Source organism: Pseudophryne corroboree, chromosome 2 (assembly GCF_028390025.1).
Source record: "Pseudophryne corroboree isolate aPseCor3 chromosome 2, aPseCor3.hap2, whole genome shotgun sequence".
NCBI lineage: Eukaryota > Metazoa > Chordata > Amphibia > Anura > Myobatrachidae > Pseudophryne > Pseudophryne corroboree.
Genome location: NC_086445.1, coordinates 836,599,565 through 836,620,533, shown reverse-complemented (window position 1 = coordinate 836,620,533; position 20,969 = coordinate 836,599,565). Strand labels below are relative to the sequence as shown.

The following is a 20,969-nucleotide window of genomic DNA, read 5'->3' as shown; positions in this document are numbered from 1 at the left end:
AGGAACGTGTTCTACTTCATTCCACCATGAGTGCCCCGGGGAAGATTAAAGTGCTGTCCCTCAATGCACGAGGTCTCAACTCGCCGGAGAAGAGATCTAGCCTTCTACGTCTGTTGAGATCTGAAAGAGCAGATGTTGCATTAGTGCAGGAGACCCATTTTAAGGTTGGAATTCGCAACCCCTCTATTACCAATCACTACTTTCCCGTAGCGTTCTACTGTAACACCCCAGGTAGCAAATCCAAGGGAGTGGCTATTGTTTTTTCCAGGGACTTGCATGTCTCGGACGTTGCCATACACAGGGTGGTACCGGGTAGGCTCCTTCTTTTGACTTGCAAGATCTTTGAGCAAATGTTCACTTTTGCTGTGATTTACGCCCCGAACCAGGCCCAACTGTCTTTCTTTAATTCCTACCTCCCGAGGTTAGATTCTCTGTTACAGGGCGTCACGGTTTTAGGTGGTGACTTCAACTGGACATTAGACCCCAGCACTGACACCTCATCCCAAACTTCTAGATTTGTTGCATCTAAATATCGCCGTGTTAAACACCTACTTCACACACAACAACTAGCTGACTCCTGGAGAACCCTTAACCCCTCAGGACGTGACTACTCCTTTTATTCACACCCTCACCGGGTTTACTCCCGCATTGATTATTTATTCCTTAGCCATAGACATCTCCCGCTTCTTATAGATGCCACTATTGGCTCTATCACATGGTCTGATCATGCCCCGGTGACTTTGACTTTGGCCCTCCCTCACGGTTCCCATAAACAATGGACCTGGAGACTCAATGAGTCTCTTTTATATGACACACTCTGTAAAGATGCCTTAGACAAGACCCTAGACGACTATATTGCCACGAATGTAACAGATGATGTCTCCCACCTCACCGTGTGGGAGGCACATAAATGTGTCCTTCGCGGCAAGTTGATACAACTGGGCACCCACAAAAAGAAACAGAGGCAGTCTCTGATCTCGGGACTTCTACTTAAAATTCACGCCCTCGAGACATCCCACAAAGTATCACTGTCAGATGTGACCCTAGTAGAGCTGTCGGAAGCCCGCTCTCAGCTGAATAAACTCCTGTCTAACAATATAATCCATTCCATCCGTAAATGTAAACAGAAATACTATCAATGGGGCAATAAGCCTGGCCGAGTCCTGGCCCATGCTATAGGAGCCCAACACTCGGCTTCATTTGTTGGCTCGGTGAAGGACGCCAGAGGGACCCCCAAATTTAAATCACCTGAGATTGGGGCTTCGCACAATTCTACACCTTGCTTTATAATCTAGAGAACACTTCCCCTGCTGTAGATCCCCACCTTTCACTCCAAAAAATAAGGGACTATCTGAGGTCCATTGATTACCCTGTTCTCCCGCCCTCGAAGCTTAATATATTAGAAGCCCCTTTCACAACCCAAGAGATAGACCAGGCCATCTCCTCTATGCCGTCGGGGAAAAGTCCTGGCCCTGACGGTTTCACTATCGCACACTATAAGGTGTTTAAAGATAGATTGCTCCCTCTTCTCCTTCGTGCATTTAACTCAATTACATCTGGTTCTCACTTCTCCCGTGATTCACTGGAGGCCCACGTGTCGGTGATACCGAAACAGGGCAAAGACCCTTCGGTCTGCTCCAGCTACAGACCCATCTCCCTTCTCAACGTAGATCTTAAAATCTATGCGAAGATTTTGGCGAACAGACTAAGTGTGCTGATCCCTCTCCTGGTTCACAATGACCAGGTGGGTTTTGTGTTGGGCCGGGAGGCCAAAGACAACACTACCAAAATCCTCACTCATCCATTTAGCATCCCACAGTACTACCCCTACTATTCTACTCTCTACCGACGCCGAAAAGGCATTTGATAGGGTCAGTTGGAAATTTATGGAATCCATCTTGGAGCATATAGGCTTAGGTCCTAATGCACTTACTTGGATAATGGCCCTGTACGATTCCCCGACTGCAAGTGTCCGCGTAAACGGCACCCTGTCGGACCCATTCACCATAAACAACGGTACCAGGCAGGGCTGCCCATTATCTCCTTTGATCTTCGTGTATCGAGGCATTGGCCAGGTCTATTCGGGCCAATCAAGCCATAAGGGGTTTCACCGTAGGTGATGGTGAATATAAGCTAGCCTTATTTGCCGACGACCTCTTGGCCATAGTATCTCACCCCACCGACTCCCTTCCGCACCTAATGAAAGAACTAGATCTATTTGGACGCCTTTCCAATTTTAAAATTAATTATAATAAATCTAGTGCTCTTAACATTTCCGCCCCTGTAGACTCCGTCACGGCCCTTAAACGCTCTTTCCCTTTTTCGTGGCAATCTTCCCACATAACATACCTCGGTGTTAAGTTGAGCGCTAACGAATCCCAGTTGTTCCCACTGAATTATTTGCCCCTCTTGCAAACGATTCGGAATGACTACTCTAGATGGAATATTAAATTTTTATCCTGGTTCGGGAGGATAAACATAGTTAAGATGAACACCCTCCCTAAATTATTATATATAATGCAGACCCTCCCGATCCGCATCCCGGAGACCTGGTTCCGATCTATTTCACTCTTGATTCAGCAGTTTGTCTGGCAACGGAGGAGGCCTAGGATTAGTCGCTCCCAGTTGACAAAATCGATTATGAGTGGCGGCCTTCAGCTTCCTGATATAAAAAATTACTACCATGCCATCATTTTGAGTAGAATTATAGACTGGACGAGATACCGTGAGCTTAAACAATGGGTGAAGCTGAAGGGCCTGTACGTACAATAATTCCCAGAAATATTTCCTTGGCTCCCCTCCCCCCCTAAACTGCTCCTCCCCCAGCCTACCATAACTCCTACACTTGCTGCCTGGAAGTCACTGCGCGCATTACCTTACATCTCTTCTAAATTCGGTCCCTTGGCGTCCTTTCTGGCCAACCCTGAATTTGCTCCGGGTGTCAACCCTGCCCACTTCTCACGCTGGGCATCAACAGGTTTGTTCAGGGTCGGTCAGATGGTGTCATCAACTGGAGTCAAACAGTTCTCAGACCTGAGGGCAAGGTGGGACATCCCCCAACAGGACTTTTGGAAATTCCTGCAAATAAGACACTTTTTGATAACTAGCTCTAGACTCCAGAACGCCGCCAGAGAACTGACCCTCTTTGAGAAACTCTGTGTTGCTGTTCTTGACCCGACCCACACTATTTCCACACTTTACACGATTGTCTGCCATTCCCAACCTACCGACACTCCATCCTTTGCTGCGGCATGGGAGAGAGACCTGGGCATTTCTCTGTTGCGTAGAGACTGGGAAAAACATTTCTTAAAAACCCATACAAGCTCTGTCTGTGTCCAGGTCAGAGAGACTCAATATAAGGTTGTGACAAGATGGTACAGGCACCCCTCTCTTCTCCATGCTATGTACCCCTCCTCACCGGCCCTCTGTTGGCGCTGCTCCTCCTCATCTGGCACCCTTCTACATATTTGGTGGACATGTCCACTGATCCAACCCTTTTGGCAGGAAGTTATACGCGTCTCTTAGATCATCCTTAAGACTCAAATCCCGCATGACCCAGCATTCTGGCTTATTAATCACTCCCCAATCCCAGTGTCCCAACACAAACACTCCCTATTGCGACATTTAAGCAACGCAGCACGTGCTGTGATCCCGGCCAGGTGGGGGTCCCACGACCCTCCCACGAGTCGTACATGGTTCACTAAACTAAATTACTTTATGAGAATGGAGGATCTGTTCCTCTCGATAGGCAAATCTCGTGAATTCGATTCCACATGGTCCCCCTGGTTGGGATACAAGACCTCCCGAGCCTACTTGGTCACTCCCTTGGATGGTAACTGAAATTTTTACTTTCTGTATCCCATAAACTTGCTAAGTAATACCTCCTACTTCTCCAACCCCCCCTTTCCTTTTCTTTCTCTCTCCCTTTCTTACCTCACACTTCTCTTTACTTCTATCTTGTTGCCTTCCGGCGCTCCTATTCTTTTATTCTTTTACTCTATTAATTTTTATGTTCCTTAAGTATGAGAACACCTTTACCTAATGCTGAACAACTCAATTTTCTACAACACTTGGTATATATTACATCTTACGCACCCATTCGCTTCTGCAGGGTTGCTAACTCTCCTTTTGACATCTGTACAATTTGATTTATGTTTATCGATCATACAGTATTGGTGTTGATGTTTTTGTACCTGTAATTGCATAGGTGTTTTCCTTTCTCTGTTCATGCCTTTAAAACCCTTAATAAAAAACTGATTAAACAAAAAAAAAAAAAGAAAAAAATATCAGTTTGTGTCTGTGCACTTATTTGCGGCATTAATCTATTAATAAGCAAAGTTTTGGTAGTTTAAAGAAAATGTATTAAAATAATAAAAGTAAAATACAGATTCCATGTAAATCATCCACAGATAGATATTAATACAAGGTAGTTTACTAAAACACATTTAGTTCCTATTTGGTAAGGGACTATTGGTGAACATTTCTTATAAATTAGTAAATTCAGGAGGGATGCTGTCAATTTACCTACAATCAAAATCCCGACAAGGTCAAAATCCCAACATTTAAAATACAGACAAGGTCAATATACTGACATTTAAATTGTCGACAGGTCAAAAAGTCGACATGGGTTTTTCATGATTTTTTTTCATTGAAACCGAGTTCATAATTTACCATCCCAGTGGACCTGGAGGGGGAATATTATGGTGTGCCGAGAGCAGCATGGCGAGCTATGCAAGGGGACGCGGTACACTTATACGGGGTCCATGTCGACATACACACACAAAAAAAACCTGGAAAATCTGCGTCGACTTTTTGACCTGTTGACATTTTAAATGTCTGTATTTTGACCTTGTCAGTTTTTTTGACCTTGTCCGTATTTTGACCTTGTCATGATTATGATTGTAGGTATTTCCTACTAAACCTGTTTAGGCCCTGCCCTGCCATTCTGGTCCCACCAAAAAGCTGTACCTATTCAAAATCCTCCCGAACACTGCCAAACCTGTCTGAAATGGGCCATTGATACAGTCGGCAGAGTGTGTAAGACGCTCAACTATTTAGAGGTAAATTTCCATCTTAATTCTCCTGCACACCAACTATTCCGCTTGGCGGAGTAGTAATATAAATAGTTTGGCAGGTACTGGCTTGGCCATCTGGGACCTGAACGTGCTAATTTATAAGAGGTGATCCCCACCTAAGAGTCTCGGAAATCTACCTTGTATTAATGTCAATCTGTGGTTGATTTAGTGTATTCAGTATGAACTTCTAGTATTTCAATACATTTTCTTTCAGTGGGTGAAACTGATAACACTCTGCTTGTTAATAAGCTAATGCAGCAAATGGGATGCAGTTAAAATGGCCAGCTCTTGGGATCCCGGCGTTCAGGATACAGACGCCGTAATATCGACTGCCGGCATTTTACCGGCACCTGGAATCCTGACAACCACCCGAAATTACGACTCGGTTGGTGGGTCCACGCCAACAACAGTGTGGGAATAAAACTCACCACCAGGCCCAAAGTGGGGTGAGCCCACGAGGGGACTCGCAAACGGGATGCCGCTTTCGCTATACTGACAGCCGGCATCCCGTCTGCCGAAATATCATACCGGATCCCAGAAAATGAGTCCACTGACAATTTTATTTATGTGTTTTACATATTATATATAAATTGTGTGTAGATTTTGTTTCTAGTATAATTTTGTCTTGTTGGTATAAAGAGACTTCTACTATATTCTATGAATAAGCAGATAAATATTACATTATATATTTGATTACATTTTCTTGCACAGTCCGTTTCTCCTCCTGATCTGAGAAAAGTTCCAATGTGGAATCTCCGGATGTAACCAAAATCAGCCATCATGTCCATGATACTCTCCAAATATCTGTTTGTTCCTGTAAATAGTCTTTTGAGGCATTGACAAAATATGTTAAATGTGCTGTGTTTGCAGTTTAAAAGTTCAGTCATGATTTTTATATAGAAATAACAGTAACCTAGCAGGATATGTACAAAAAAGGTGATCAGTCTCAGATGCGCTCTAACCAGCACTATTTGACACATACAGAGAACATCCACCTTTATCAAAGCAGATGACTGAGAAAAACACTTTTCTCTACAGCTGGTATTTCTAGCCTCGGTCCTCAAGGCACACTAAGGGGGAGTTTCAAATCTTTCAACTCCCCTCCCGACCCCATCGCACCCGCCGGCAGTATTCAAATGTTTCTGCCGATGGGTGCGATATCAGCATTTCAGCTCGCCACCCCCCAGTGAAAAGTGACCCTTTTCTTAAGTCGGGTTTAGCTGCTGTACGCAGCTAAACCCGTCTCTTATGGGCGCGATCAGTGTGAAAACGGGGGTCATTAGAGTATCGCCCCGCGATCTCCCATCACTTTAGACGGGAGATCGGGGGCAATTGAAGATTTAAATCCCGCCCTAACAGTGCACGTTTAGTTTTGAAAAAGCTGTCTGTAGACAGTGAAACGCGTCAGCTTTGCCCCTCTCCGGTCTAAGGGACTCTGTGGACTCCGATTCTATCTACCATCTATTGGATGATCCAGGTCACTTCTGATCCAAACCACAAAGGTTAAAGGGGACCATTGATCGTGCTGTACACCACTGCAATCCTGGTGAAATTCTGCTATTAAAGGCTCAACACGAGGAGGATTCTTCCCTTCATAAATACCTTGGGACTGGTAACTATATGCATAAAATCATCCAGGACCATTGCCATTGGTCCGTGACCACACTTATATATGGACTGTAGCCCACAGTCCCTGATATTTGACTTTGGAGAGAGGATATTATATGAATGCTGTATGTTTTAGCGATTCTTTTAGCTGGAATGCACATGTGAACTCCAGCTTTGTAAATTTGGGGGTGTTAATGATTATACATATTTTTATCAAAAAATGAAGGTTTTTAGATTACCTTGTTCTTTTTAATGTACTGTATACAATTAAGTTAGCGCTGTTCACTATTCTTTTTTGTTCTATATATGTATTGTGGGGAGTGACTACCTCATAAAAACAGCTGCTAGGAAAACCTTCTCAGAGTAGCGCCTGTTTAGATATAATTTTATATATTTTCTTTGCATGTTTAGTGATATCCATGCTTGAGCACAGGTGACTTAATTAGCTACAGCATGGATATCACTAAAACTGCACTGTTAGTGTGCCTTGAGGCCCAGGGTTGGGTACAGTATCTGCAAACATCTAATTTTGTCATGGCAATACTGTCACGGTCCGGCGGGAGACTGTGCAGAGGAGCCGGCTCTTACCTGTCCGGTCCCTTTGGAGAGGTCCAGCTGGCGGAGGTGCGTGCTGCTGGCGTCGGGCAGGGTGTGCTGGGAGAACAGGCAGGGGCACTGGTTGGCAGCTCAGCAGACTGGCAGCATGTTCCTCCGGCATGGGTTAGCAGTGCTGCTGTGGAGCAGGGCTTCTGTGAACAGGCTGGGCTGTGTTCCTGGTGGCCATCTTGGATGTGGGCAAAAAGCCTGTCTTGCCTACACTCCACCAATTTATCACTTCCCTGTGGGCAATTAGCTCTGAGCAGCTGCTATAAGACAGGAAGGCCTGGAGGAGGGAAATTGCCAGTGCAACGTCTTTCACAGTATCTGTGAAGCTAGTTCTCTGTGCTCCCGCTGCATCTCCAGTGTCAGGTTCTTGTTACAGCAAATTACCCAAGCCGCCTGATATAGCCTTACGCAGACTGCCGACTCTGTTCCCGTGTCCTACCCAGCTACCTGTTCTGGACGCCGCAGTAACCAGCCTTCGGGATTTCTTAAAGTACTGGGTCTCGGTTCCGGTATCCTCAGCCACCCGCTAACCTACAGTAGTATCTCTATTCAACTGTCTTTTGCAAACTCTGTTAAACTATTCCAAGTAATAAATGCGCAAGACCTTCATCCGTCCCGCTCATTTGTCATTCAGAGATCCAAGTGCACCAGAATCATCTTCCCCAAATCCGGATCCACAAGAATCCTCAGACGTGACAAATACTATTGTGTGGCGATATATATCATCTAAAGGTTGCTTAATAATAATTGGACTTTTATGGCTTATTGCTTTTCCACATATTAGCAGGCTTTCCTGCAGATGTGTGTGTACAGTCTGTCTGTATACTAGGCCTTTACGATATTTGTGAGATCTCGCGCATGCACATTGGGGCCAGGCAAGAGACAGTGCATCAGCCCTAATGCTTATGTGCTTTGTGGCTTGCGGGTATCGCTGGAGGGGTGTGTTTTCTCTCGCTTACTCCTTTGTGCTAAATGTTCATACATCTCTGCGTTGGTTGTCTGTTTTGTGTGGATAAGTTTGCAGACAGGTGTAATTTTGTAAGTGGCAGATGTCTTGCCTCTAGATCAGGGGTGGGCAATTTTCTTTTTCATCCACTAGGGGTCACTGGAGTACTCTTGGGATATGGACGGCTTCCACCGGAAGAAGGCACTGAATAAATTAATTTTTGAGACTACTCCTCCCCTCCATATCCTCGAGCACTTCAGTGTTTTTTCTGTGCTCGACACAGTTAGAAGGCATAGTGGAGCTCGTCCACAAAGTATTGGAATTTTTTCTAAGTTTTTTTTTTTTTTTCCTTTCAAGGATTTCCACGTCCTTTCCCCCCTTCTAACAGGCGTGGGTCAGGGACAGTGGAAGCGGCTGAGAACAGCCGTGAGTGTCGGACCTCTCTGTAAAGAGCTCCCTCACTCCACCTGCAGGCTGCCTGCAAAAAGCTGGACGGAGCTTGGATGAGAAGCCCCGTCATAGACTTTTGTTACGGTCCAGGTATGTTGGGTAGGGGCGGTCAGCTTATGCTGCCGCCCCACTGTTGGGGATTGTATTGGGCATGTTTCACTCACTAACGACCGCTGCCCGGAGCGCGTGTGCATAGGCCGCTTCACGGCTCTATGCAGCGCGCTCTCACTCTCCGCCGCTCCCAGCATCTTAAGTTACCTAGCAGACCGCTGCTCCCTGCGCCGCAGCAGCCGATATGTTCCCCGCTGCCTGGCTACACAGGAGGCCACTCCACTCTATGCTGTGTGTGGCGGGCCGGGAGCGCGTGTGCATAGGCCGCTCCACGGCTCTATGCAGTACGCTCTCTGCTCCCGCTGACCGCCCGCAGCAGCCGAGGAGTTCCCCGCTGCCTTGGCATACAGGTACAGGCCGCTCACACGGCCCTATGCAAAGTTCCGCAGGCCCCGACCCGGTGCTGTACACGGAGGTCGTGGGGGTGGGGGGAGACATTAGCAGTATTGGCAGTGTTAAGCTTTGTAGAAAAACTTGGTACTTAACATGTTTAATGTTCTCCTGTCTGTTCCAGGATTCCTATATTACATCTCGGCTTAAGAGTGGTACTAGGGGAATTTGGGGGTCAGTTTTCTTATTGCTGGCAGGCACTGCACTTGCCTGATATATACAAGGAACTTTGGTGTTATTACTGAGTCGTGCAGACTGTCTGTGTGTAGTTTGTATTGTCTGTCTTTATAATGAGTAAGACACCAGCAAAATCTAAGAAACATTTTTCATGTCATGTCTGTAAGAGTGTGTTGCCTGATGGATCCACCACATGTACAGCATGTGTTGTTAATACAGCCACAAATACGATTTCCACAGAAGTAAAGCCAGCATCTCTGGACCCTCCATGGGCTTTACTTGCAGATGTATTAGTTGGTTTACAATCAGAGCTGGCCGCCTCTCGTGAAGAAAGAGAGGCGGCAAGATCTGAGTTTAAAATGAGACCATTTGAGTTACCAGGGGAGTCTCAATCTGGTCAGAGGTCCACCTTGAGTGGAAAAGATAAGTTTCCTTTTCCTAATAATTTTCCAGTCTCTGGGATACTAGACCTCACTGAACATGAGTATGAGGAGGGCGAAATAGACCAACAGTCAGATAGTGACGATTTTGACAGCCCAGGTATTGATAATCTCATCAGAGCAGTACGTCAGTCGCTGGAGTTTACGGAAACTGAGGAGCCCCTGACGAATGATGAGGTAGTCTTTACTAAACGACAGAGATCTCCGATGTGTTTCCCTATTTCGGAATCTCTTAATAAAATGTTACTGGAAACACGGAAGAATCCGGATAAACGGTTTTCTATACCTCGTAGATTTAAATCGAGTTACCCGTTTCCAGAGTCCATGACAGCTACATGGGAGAACCCACCATCGGTGGATTCATCCGTATCTAAACTTACAAGGAAGTTAACCATACCAGTACCAACTGCTACTACGCTTAAAGACCCTGCAGATCGTAAAATAGAGGCTATGCTAAGGTCCATGTATACAGCAGCTGGAGTGCTGCTGAGACCTGGGTTGGTTGGCATTTGGGTTACTAAAGCATTAATGGTATGGATAAAAGAGCTCAAGTCGGCTCTGCAAGATGACCATCTTATACTTCTCGCGGATCAAATCTGGGAAGCTGCTGAATATCTATGTACAGCTTCTACTGACGTCTGTCAGCTTACTTCTCGCCTGTCCTCATCGCTAGTCATAGTTCGACGAGCACTTTGGCTGCGTTCTTGGCAGGCGGAGACGGAGGTTAAAAAAGGTATAGAGGCATTGCCTTATGATGGCGAGAAGCTTTTCGGTCCTGAATTGGACAAATGGATTTCTGAGGCTACTGGAGGAAAGTCTGTGTTTCTTCCATCGCCTACAACTATACCTAAACGGAAATATTCTGGTCCGGCGTTCAAATCCTTTAGAACTCAGCCCTTTCGTGGGCAGGGCACAGGAGCAGTCACGCCTGGTAGAAGAGGTCGGGGACGTAGTGCCCGACAATCCAATGCACGTCGTCAAGACACTAAGACCACTAACAAACCAGTGGCATGACGGGCTCCCAGCCCATCTCGGATCTCCAATTGTGGGAGCACGCCTTCAGAGCTTTCAGGGGGCGTGGCTGCAGACGTCCACAGATGGGTGGATCCGCAATTTAGTATTAGAGGGTTACAAAATAGAGTTCGATTATCTTCCGACAGGAAGATTTTTCACGACAGGACTGCCTGTGTCGGACGACAAGAAAGCAGTTCTGCAGGTTGCCATTCAGTCTCTGCTGAATGCTGCAGTTGTAATTCCGGTCCCCGTGCAGGAACAGGGGCAGGGTTATTATTCCAGTCTGTTTCTGGTACCAAAACCAGATGGCTCAGTCAGGCCAATATTGAACCTAAAAGGTCTCAATCATTACGTCACTTACCACAGATTCAAGATGGAATCTCTCAGGTCAGTAATTGCAGGGTTAGAGCCACAGGAATTCATGATTGCACTGGATCTCAAAGATGCGTACTTACACATTCCGATTTGGCCACCTCACCAGAGTTTCTTAAGGTTTGCAATAAGGCGAGACCATTACCAGTTTCAGGCTCTGCCGTTTGGCCTCTCATCAGCGCCTCGGGTATTCACCAAGGTAATGTCCGTGATGATAGCTCATCTCAGGTCCCTAGGAGTAATAATTGTTCCGTATTTGGACGATCTACTCATAAAGGCTCCGTCTCAACAATTGCTTCTCCAGCATGCTTTGCTAACGTACAATGTACTAGTTCAGCACGGTTGGATAGTCAGTTTAAAGAAATCACATCTAATTCCGTGTCAACGACTTCAATTCCTAGGGATGATTCTCGATACAGTAAATCAAAAGGTTTACCTGCCACAACAGAAAGTACAGGTCATTCGTCATCTGGTGCAATTAGTGCTCAAGCCACGCACAGTCTCAGTACATTTGTGCATTCGCCTTTTAGGCACAATGGTGGCGGCTTTCGAAGCACTTCAGTTCGGAAGATTTCACTCACGTCCGTTTCAACTGGAGGTGTTAGCGCAATGGTCGGGATCACATCTGCAGATGCACCACAGGGTGAGATTGTCGCCACAAGTCAGGGTGTCTCTTCTCTGGTGGTTAAAAATACACAATCTATCTGCAGGGAGACGATTCGGCGTCGTGAATTGGATAATTCTGTCAACAGACGCAAGTCTCAGAGGTTGGGGAGCTGTAGTTCAGAGTTATCGGCTCCAGGGCCTCTGGGCAGATCACGAAAGATCGCTATCCATAAATGTTCTGGAACTCAGGGCGATTTACAATGCTCTAAGACAAGCAGTGTACATGTTTCGTTTTCAGACTGTTCAGGTGCAGTCAGACAATGCGACGGCAGTCGCATACATAAACAAACAAGGAGGAACGAGAAGCCGCATGGCAATGCGGGAAGTAGCTCGGATCCTCAGATGGGCCGAATATCACCAGGTGATATTGTCGGCAGTGTTCATTCCGGGAGTGGACAACTGGGAGGCAGATTTTCTCAGTCGTCGGGATTTTCATCCAGGAGAGTGGGCATTAAATCCAGAAGTGTTTCAGATGTTGATCCAGAGGTGGGGTTACCCTCAGGTGGATCTGATGGCATCCCGCCACAATCATCAGGTGTCACGATATGTGTCCAGAACAAGAGATCCAAGGGCAGTGGCGGTGGATGCTCTCACAGCCGCGTGGCCGTACAGCCTCGTGTATCTGTTTCCACCGTTTCCGCTGCTCCCGCTGTTGCTAAAACGGATCAAGAGAGGGTCCGTCACAGTCATACTAATAAGCGCCTCATTGGCCTCGGAGAACTTGGTTCTCGGATCTCCTCGGTTTACTCGCAGACGATCCGTGGCCACTCCCACTACGTCCGGACCTGTTACAACAAGGTCCGTTCCTTTACCCCGATTTAGCGCGGCTGCGTTTGACGGGGTGGCTGTTGAAAAGGCCATCTTGAGAAGAGAGGGCATTCCGGAGTCTGTTATACCAACCATGGTACGAGCTAGGAAGCCGGTTACGGCAGCTCATTATTACAGAATCTGGCGTACTTATATAGGTTGGTGTGAAGCTCGGAAGTTTCCGACATCATCTTTTAATTTATCCCGTTTTTTGTTATTTTTACAGATGGGGTTAGATGGAGGACTACGTCTTTCCACACTAAAGGTGCAGGTATCTGCGTTGTCAATTTACTTTCAAAGGAAATTGGCCTCGTTGCCGTCAATACATACGTTTCTACAGGGTGTAATGAGGATACAGCCTCCTTTCATTCCACCTACAGCACCATGGGACTTGAATCTGGTTTTAGATTTCTTACAGTCCGATTACTTTGAACCCTTACAACAAGTGGATATTAAATTTCTCACTTGGAAAACGATTTTTCTTTTAGCCTTAGCTTCGGCTAGGCGTGTTTCAGATCTGGGTGCCTTGTCGTGCAAGTCACCGTATTTAGTTTTTCATGATGACAGAGCGGAACTTCGGACGAATCCCGCTTTTCTACCAAAGGTAGTGTCGTCTTTTCACATCAATCAACCAATAGTAGTTCCGGTATTAACAGAGAGTGCTGAAACGTTGGATGTGGTTCGCGCATTACGCGTCTATGTATCCCGAACGTCTACGGTTCGTAAGACGGATACGTTGTTCGTTCTCTATGATGCGGCTAAGAGGGGTTGGCCAGCCTCTAAGCAGACCTTATCCAGATGGATCAAACTGACCATACGTCAGGCTTACCTTCATGCTAGGTTACAGCCACCTACATCAGTAACAGCTCATTCCACACGTTCTGTGGGAACGTCATGGGCAGCGAGTCGTGGGGCTTCTACGACACAGCTTTGCCGTGCGGCTACTTGGTCTTCAGTGCACACGTTTGTGCGCTTTTACAAGTTTGATACGTTCGCGGCATCAGCATCTAGCTTTGGCCGTTTAGTGTTACAGGTGCCAAACAGCTCTCCCGCCACGGAGGAAACTTTGGTACATCCCAAGAGTACTCCAGTGACCCCTAGTGGATGAAAAAGAAAATAGGATTTTGGTACTTACCAGGTAAATCCTTTTCTTTGAATCCATAGGGGGCACTGGACGCCCACCCAGAGCAGTTTATCTGTTTTAGGAAGTTCAGTGGTTCTTATGGTAACACACTTTCACGACTGGTTTAAATTTAACAAAGGTTAATCAGTTAGGGTGTCAACTGTTTAGTTGTCTGTTACGTTTTGTGTCAACTTTATTGTTGTCCGTGAGATTATAGGTAATTCTCCTTTTGTCAATCTCTCTATCGATCCTGTTCGGCTCAGTAAAAAACACTGAAGTGCTCGAGGATATGGAGGGGAGGAGTAGTCTCAAAAATTAATTTATTCAGTGCCTTCTTCCGGTGGAAGCCGTCCATATCCCAAGAGTACTCCAGTGCCCCCTATGGATTCAAAGAAAAGGATTTACCTGGTAAGTACCAAAATCCTATTTCAGCTGAGGGGCCATTTCACATTTCCTGTCAGTATCCGAGGGCCACAAACAAAATAGCATCTCCCCCCACTTGACAAAAATATAGGGACGTGGCTTCATGTGGAAGAGGTGTGGGCAAAAAATAATACAGATTCATATAAGGCTGCACAATAGTCTCCATTATTCAAATTGTGCCACACAGCGCCACTTACACACATTACACCAGGTAGAGACCCTTTTTACACACATTACAGCAGGTAGAGCCCCCTTTTACACACATTACGGCAGGTAGAGCCCCCTTTTACACACATTGCGGCAGGTAGAGCCCCCTTTTACACATTACAGCAGGTAGAGCCCCACACATTAACATTTTATTTAGGATAATTATTGCGCAGCAAGCAAATTATCCAGTGTCTTATAGCCCCTGGGGAAAGGTGTGACACAGTGATAGAACACGGGGGGGGGTGACAGAACATGGTGGAGGTGACACAGTGACAGAACACGGGGGGTGTGACACAGTGACAGAACACGGTGGGGGTGACAGTGACAGAACATGGGGGGTGACACCAGTGGTGTCAGAAGGCGGGTGCGGGGAGTGCGACCGGCAATCGGGTGTCCCCCTCGGACGGGGTGACACCAAAGTGCCAGCTCTTCTGCTGTGACAGGAGCCGAGTGCTGCAGTGAGATAATCTCCTGCAGCACTCGGCTCCTGTCACAGATAAGACCCGGCACACACACAGTCCAGTCTCCGGGGTCAGCCAGCATCTTTGGGGAAGCTGGACATGCCCCCAGAGCGAAAGAGAAAAGACCCGCCAGGCCACGACCCTTCAAAATTACGTCACATCCCCTTTTCAGGCGCCACGCAGCCCAAGTGGGGGGAGGGGGGGTGTAATAGTACAGAGTGCGCACCGGGTGATGCCTCTTGGCGACACGGTGACAGAACACGGTGGGGTTGACAGTGATGAACACGGCGGGGGGTGACAGTGACAGAACACGGGGTGTGTGACACAGTGACAGAACATGGGGGGAGTGACAGAACACGGGGGGGGTGACACTGTGACAGAACACAGGGGTGACACGGTGACAGAACATGGGGGGGTGACACGTAACAGAACACGGGGGTGACATGGTGACAGAACACAGGAGGGGATGGTACAGCGAGAGCTAAAGTTCTCTCCCCGCAACCTAAAAAAAAGTCTGACGCCACTGCCCGCACACACAAATATACACACACTATCACTCACACACACACACACACACACACACTTTCTTTCACTTTTCCCATTTACTTACTGATCTGGCTGGCAGTGGCAGGAAGGATGGATCTGTACCAGTCTGCCTCTTGTCCCGTGTAGCTCCGCCCCCTGAGGTCCCGTGTAGCCCCGCCCCCTCATCGGCGCACAGCTCCGCCCCCTTTTCGGCTGAACACAGCCGTTGTCACTGGGGACTCTGGAGGAGGCTGCTACAACGCAGCAGGGGAGAGAGGCGCCGCCGGCAGCTAGGAGGTACTGCAGTGCAGAGCAATGACAAGCAGCTCAGCCGGTCGGGCTACTTGTCATTACTTGCTGGTGGGAGGCAGTGGGCCGGGCAGGATCGGTTTGCGGGCCGCATCCGGCCCGCGGGCCGTATTTTGCCCACCCCTACTCTAGATGCTTCCCTTGAATTTCATTAGCTTGTCAGTAAAGCGTTGTCTAAGACAGTGGTTCTCAACCTCTGTCCTCAAGGTCCCCCAACAGTTCATGTTTTCCAGGTCACCTAGCAGTTGAACAGGTGTATTCATTACTCACTGACACATTATTAAAGACCCACAGGTGGAGCAAATTATTTCACTTGCAATCCTGTGAAAAGACCTAGAAAACATGAACCGTTGGGGGTACTTGAGGACCGAGGTTGAGAACCACTGGTCTAAGACACAGGTTCTCAAACTCTGTTCTCAGGATCTCAACCAGTTCATGTTTCCAGGTCTCCTCACAGAAGTGCAAGCGAGATAATGAGCTCCACCTGTGTATGTTTTAAAATGTGCCAGTGAGTAATGTGCACCTGTGCACCTGCTGGGTGACCTGCAAATCGTGAACTGTGTGAGGTCCTGAAGGCCGAGTTTGAGAACCACTGGTCTAAGAATTGTATCGTAAGCAAGTGTAATTAGTTGAAGAAAGACTGAGAAATCAGTCACACATGAATGCTGTGTAAAACCACACACATAGAGATGCAGTGATATCTTCTAATGACCAGACATTCTGCCCTTCCCCACAAAACCATCATTAGAATTTATCAAATGTAATCAGATTCATAGTATGAAAATAAGGCCATTTCTGGCATCTAAACAGTGAGCTCAACACCTGAATAACTGATTCCATCCAATCATCCCCTTCATGTGACTATTATCCACAGGTCACAATGTCTGCACCATAAAATGCTCTTGAAATTCCTGCACACGAGGCAATTCCAACTTAATTGCGAATTTTTTAGTACGTTGTTTAACCTCCATTTAGTAATATTTAACATTAAAATGCATGTTTTGTTTTTTTTTTGACTGTACCTCTTTGTAGAACACTTCAGTCTTTAATCTTGTAAAGACTTGAAGTGTTCTTCATCTGTTAATATACACCCATCAGACTACTCTTATTTCTTGTAGGATTTAAAAAAGTAACACCGTTATATCAGGGGTTTAATTATAACATATTGCAAGATCTAATGTAGCATACAGGTTGCTATCAAGAAAGCATCCAGTTAGTCCTCTAATGAATCTCCTAGGAGTGGAGATGGAGCTGTAATAGGGAAATCAACAGCATTTTTCTTATTTTCCAACCTTATAGCTTAGTCATCAACATTACAAATATCAGTTGTGTATTAAAGTAAGAGAAGGTGCCAGGGGTTTACAAGCATGACAATTATTGACTCCTGCTGGTCCTTTAGTCAGTCTATTCAGAGAATTCCCTTGATGTGTGTGTGTACACAGCAGCACTTTACCCCAGGTAAGTATTCTTCTGAATTCAGATCTAACATGGGATATTTTCCCCAGTCCTGGAAATTCAGACTAAGATACATTTGTTAAAATGTCAATTCTCCAGTGTCACCACATTGAAAGTACCTATGACAGGGAATTTTCCTAAATGCCGCATGGCACATATGCAGTCATTGCCCAAGAAATTTCAACACACTCTATGTTGACATGGTCATTTTCTTGACATTGTGAATGTCGAGTGTTGACTTTAAGACCATGCAGATATTCTGAATGGCGACATTTTGTACCACAGCCGCATAGCATATGACCCTGTCTTAAGGGGGGTACACACGGAGAGATGAATGCTTCATTTCTAAACAATCTGACTAGAAATTAAGCATGGATCTCACCGTGTGTATGCCCCATAGCGATGCGTGGCCCCCGCGTGTCACTATCGCTGACTGTAGATTGCACCCCCTCGCTCAGCACACATCGCACTGTGTGCTGAGCGGGACAGAGATGTTTGCTGAGCGTTCTGTGCTAGATCGCCCAGCACACATCTCTATGCACATCGGTACGTGTGCACGCCCCTTTAAGGGAGGTACACACGTAGCGGTTTATGCTTAATTTCTAAGCAGTCTGACTAGATTGCTTAGAAATTAAGCACACATTGCTCCGTGTGCATGCCCAATAGCGATGCGCGGCCCCCCGCGTCGCTGTCACCAGCTCAGATCTTGACTGGATCTGGCTAGATCACAAGGCTCTCATTGAGCCTTGTGGTCTAGTTAGGATCAGGCTAGCGTACATCGCAGCGCGTGTACAGACAAGCCCACATCAGACTCTTCACACATCGCGCTGAGCCCGAATCGCAACGTGTGTACCCCCCTATAGTGTGATCTTCTGATCACCATCAAGCTGGAGTGATGCCAAAAGAGATTGTACTGCTACCATCTCCACGTGTATGGCTATAATGGATAGTGGTCAATCTCTCAGCACTTGGACTGTCTGTAGCTAGCTTTACATCAGTGCTGTCTGTACAGTTATCTCAATTTATCCACGCTGTACACTGTTATTATGATTTGATTGCTTCCGTTAACAGTAGTGGGCAAAATAACTAGTTTTAAAGAGCTATGGTGATGGTACACTACAAAGTACACTTATCTGACATTTCACACCCTGATTTATTTATTTTTGTTTGTTTCCTGTGTAATTTTTGTGCGGCGTCAGGCCTGGCGTTGATGTCCGCATTGTGTTACTTCCAAAATGTTTAGTTCTGTCTTTTTTCCACCTACAGTTCGAGATCGTGTTAGAACAAAAATGGAGCGCGATATTTTGGTTGAAGTTAATCATCCGTTTATTGTCAAATTGCACTATGGTGAGTAATAGTTTTGTTCCTGCTGATAGACTAGCACCAGCTGTTAGAATGTCACATCCTGCTCTCAAGTAATTCCTCTGCTTCTAGTTAAATTATCCTCCATGCAAATGTAAAAATAATTAGCAACTACTAGCCCACAAGAACAAGTTAATTCAGACTGAGATGAGCTCTAAAAACAGAAGATAACAACCTCTGTAGATTATTAGTATACATGTACACACTATAAAAGGCTACAAAAAATGTGAGCGAACTAGTTTAATGTTCTGCAAAGCAGCACTAACACAGTTTATAGTTTTATTTGGGTCTTTTTTTTTCTTTTCTTTTTTTTTTACACCTTCAGTTATGCTTAATTCTTTGATTTCTCTAGTTGTTCGTTTTTATTTATATATTACCATTAGCATTTTAAATGTGCCTCCCTGTCATGTCTTTTTATTTTGTTGGCTCCCCAACCCTCCTGGAGGTCCTTCTTCTTTATGTAGATACTATTTGTTAGTATTGCATTTGTTGCTGTATATCTTTCATATTAAACATTTTTGTAACATAACTATATAAAAGTTCAGCCACCTGGTTGTATTTAAAGTAAAAGTAAATTAAATACAAGCTCCATGCCGGAAGCATTCCTTCTCCTCCCTGAGGAGTGGATCCGTTTTCTGTGCATTCTTCAATCAGTTCGTGATTGCCTCTCCTAGCATTATTACTAAGCAAAAACAGTAACAATAGGTAATTGTAAAGTTAATAGTGGTGAAAACAAAAATGTGCTCAATTTTAAAATACGGAAGTCCTTTCATATAATAGTCTACAGCAGGGGTTCTCAAACTCGGCCCTCAGGACCCCACACAGTGCATATTTTGCAGGTAACCCAGCAGGTGCGCAGGTGTATTAATTACTCACTGACACATTTTAAAATGTCCACAGGTGTGGAGCTAATTATTTCACTTTTGATTCTGTGAGGAGACCTGCAAAACATGCACCGTGTGGGGTCATGTGGACCGAGTTTGAGAACCTGTGGTCTACAGTGTCTACTTAATTAGATGCTAATTGTCATGGCTTTCTCCCTAGCTATTTGGTATTTAGGTTTGCAGATCTAGGGGGACATTTACTAAGCAGTGATAAGCGCAGAGAAGTGAGCCAGTGGAGAAGTTGCCCATGGCAACCAATCAGCACTGAAGAAACATTTCAACATTTCAGTAACATTATAGTAATTTGCATACTATAAAATTATACAGAGCTGCTGATTGGTTGATGGGGCAACTTCTCCACTGGCTCACTTCCCTGCTCTTATCACTGCTTAGTAAAAGTACATGTATGGTCGGGTGTGGTATGGAAGGTAGATAGTAACTAGGTCGACCACTATTGGTTGACAGGGTCTCTAGGTCGACAGGTCAAAAGGTCGACATGAGTTTGTAAAAAAAAAATTGGTGTTGTTTTCTTCGTAGAGTGACCGGGAACCCCAATTAGTGCACCGTGTCCCCTCGCATGGCTCGCTTCGTTCGCCATGCTTCGGGCAAGATTACTGTTCCAATCGTAGTCCACGTGGATCGTTAAGTATGAAAAGGTTAAAAAAATTAAAAAAAATCGTGAAAAATTCATGTCGACCTAGAGACCGTCGACCTAGAAACCATGTCAACCTAGTTACTGTCGACCAATAGTGGTCGACCTAGATAGTGTCGACCTAGAGACCGGATCCCGTATGGTCTTTGTTTTATATAAGTGGGAGTCTTCCCGCATCTTTATGGTAAGAGTCTGAAATTACTCTTCTGTGCTGGTGGGGTTCTGATATTTAAATGTTTGTGACAGTGAAAATAAGAGTTAAACACTGCTGGCGTTTTGTGTGATATATAATAACAATAATCAAATGTACAGTAATTACGTTCCTGAATAAACCTGTAGATGTTTTTCTGCAGCGGGGTACACTAGTATTCCACAGGGAATAACATTGGGGGTGTAGAGTTGTATCTTGATCCGAGGCACCAACATATATATATTATATTTCTCTAGCATTAATAAGGGATATTGGGGAGACTTAGTATGATGGGGTATAGACGGGGGTCCAAAGGAGCCGGTGCACTTTATATTTCTTCTCTTGATGTACTGGTTCCTCCCCTCTACCCCCCTCCCACAGGCAGTTTAGAAAAAAGTGCCCTCAGGAGAGGATGCACATCTCTGCAGCTCCAGAGAGTTTTCTTCAGTTTATTTAATATCTTTGTTATTTTTGGTATGCTATTTGGACAACAGATTTTGATCTAGAGCCAGAGCTGCCTCCAATGCGGCTAGAGGCACCAGAGGTTAGACAAGAAGACCTGTGAACACTGGTTCTCAGGAACAGAGCACCAGTTCTGCTTCCACTAAGTCCTCAGCATGACGGTGCCCACCCACCCCGAGGGGATCTCGAGGTGGAAGCTCGACTGCGTCACTTCCAGACGCATCTGGGAAAGCTCCTGCCAGGATACCTGGGTA

At 45.8% G+C, this 20,969-nt stretch overlaps 1 protein-coding gene across 2 annotated transcripts in view; it reads left to right on the top strand.

The window, feature by feature from the left end:
• RPS6KA3 (ribosomal protein S6 kinase A3) overlaps positions 1–20,969 on the top strand; it is a 357,052-nt gene that overhangs the window by 233,743 nt on the left and 102,340 nt on the right. For both annotated transcript variants that reach the window (XM_063955757.1, XM_063955758.1), the window contains one exon: positions 18,432–18,512. In XM_063955757.1, coding sequence (XP_063811827.1) covers positions 18,432–18,512 — 81 coding nt within the window. The remainder of the gene's footprint in view (positions 1–18,431; positions 18,513–20,969) is intronic.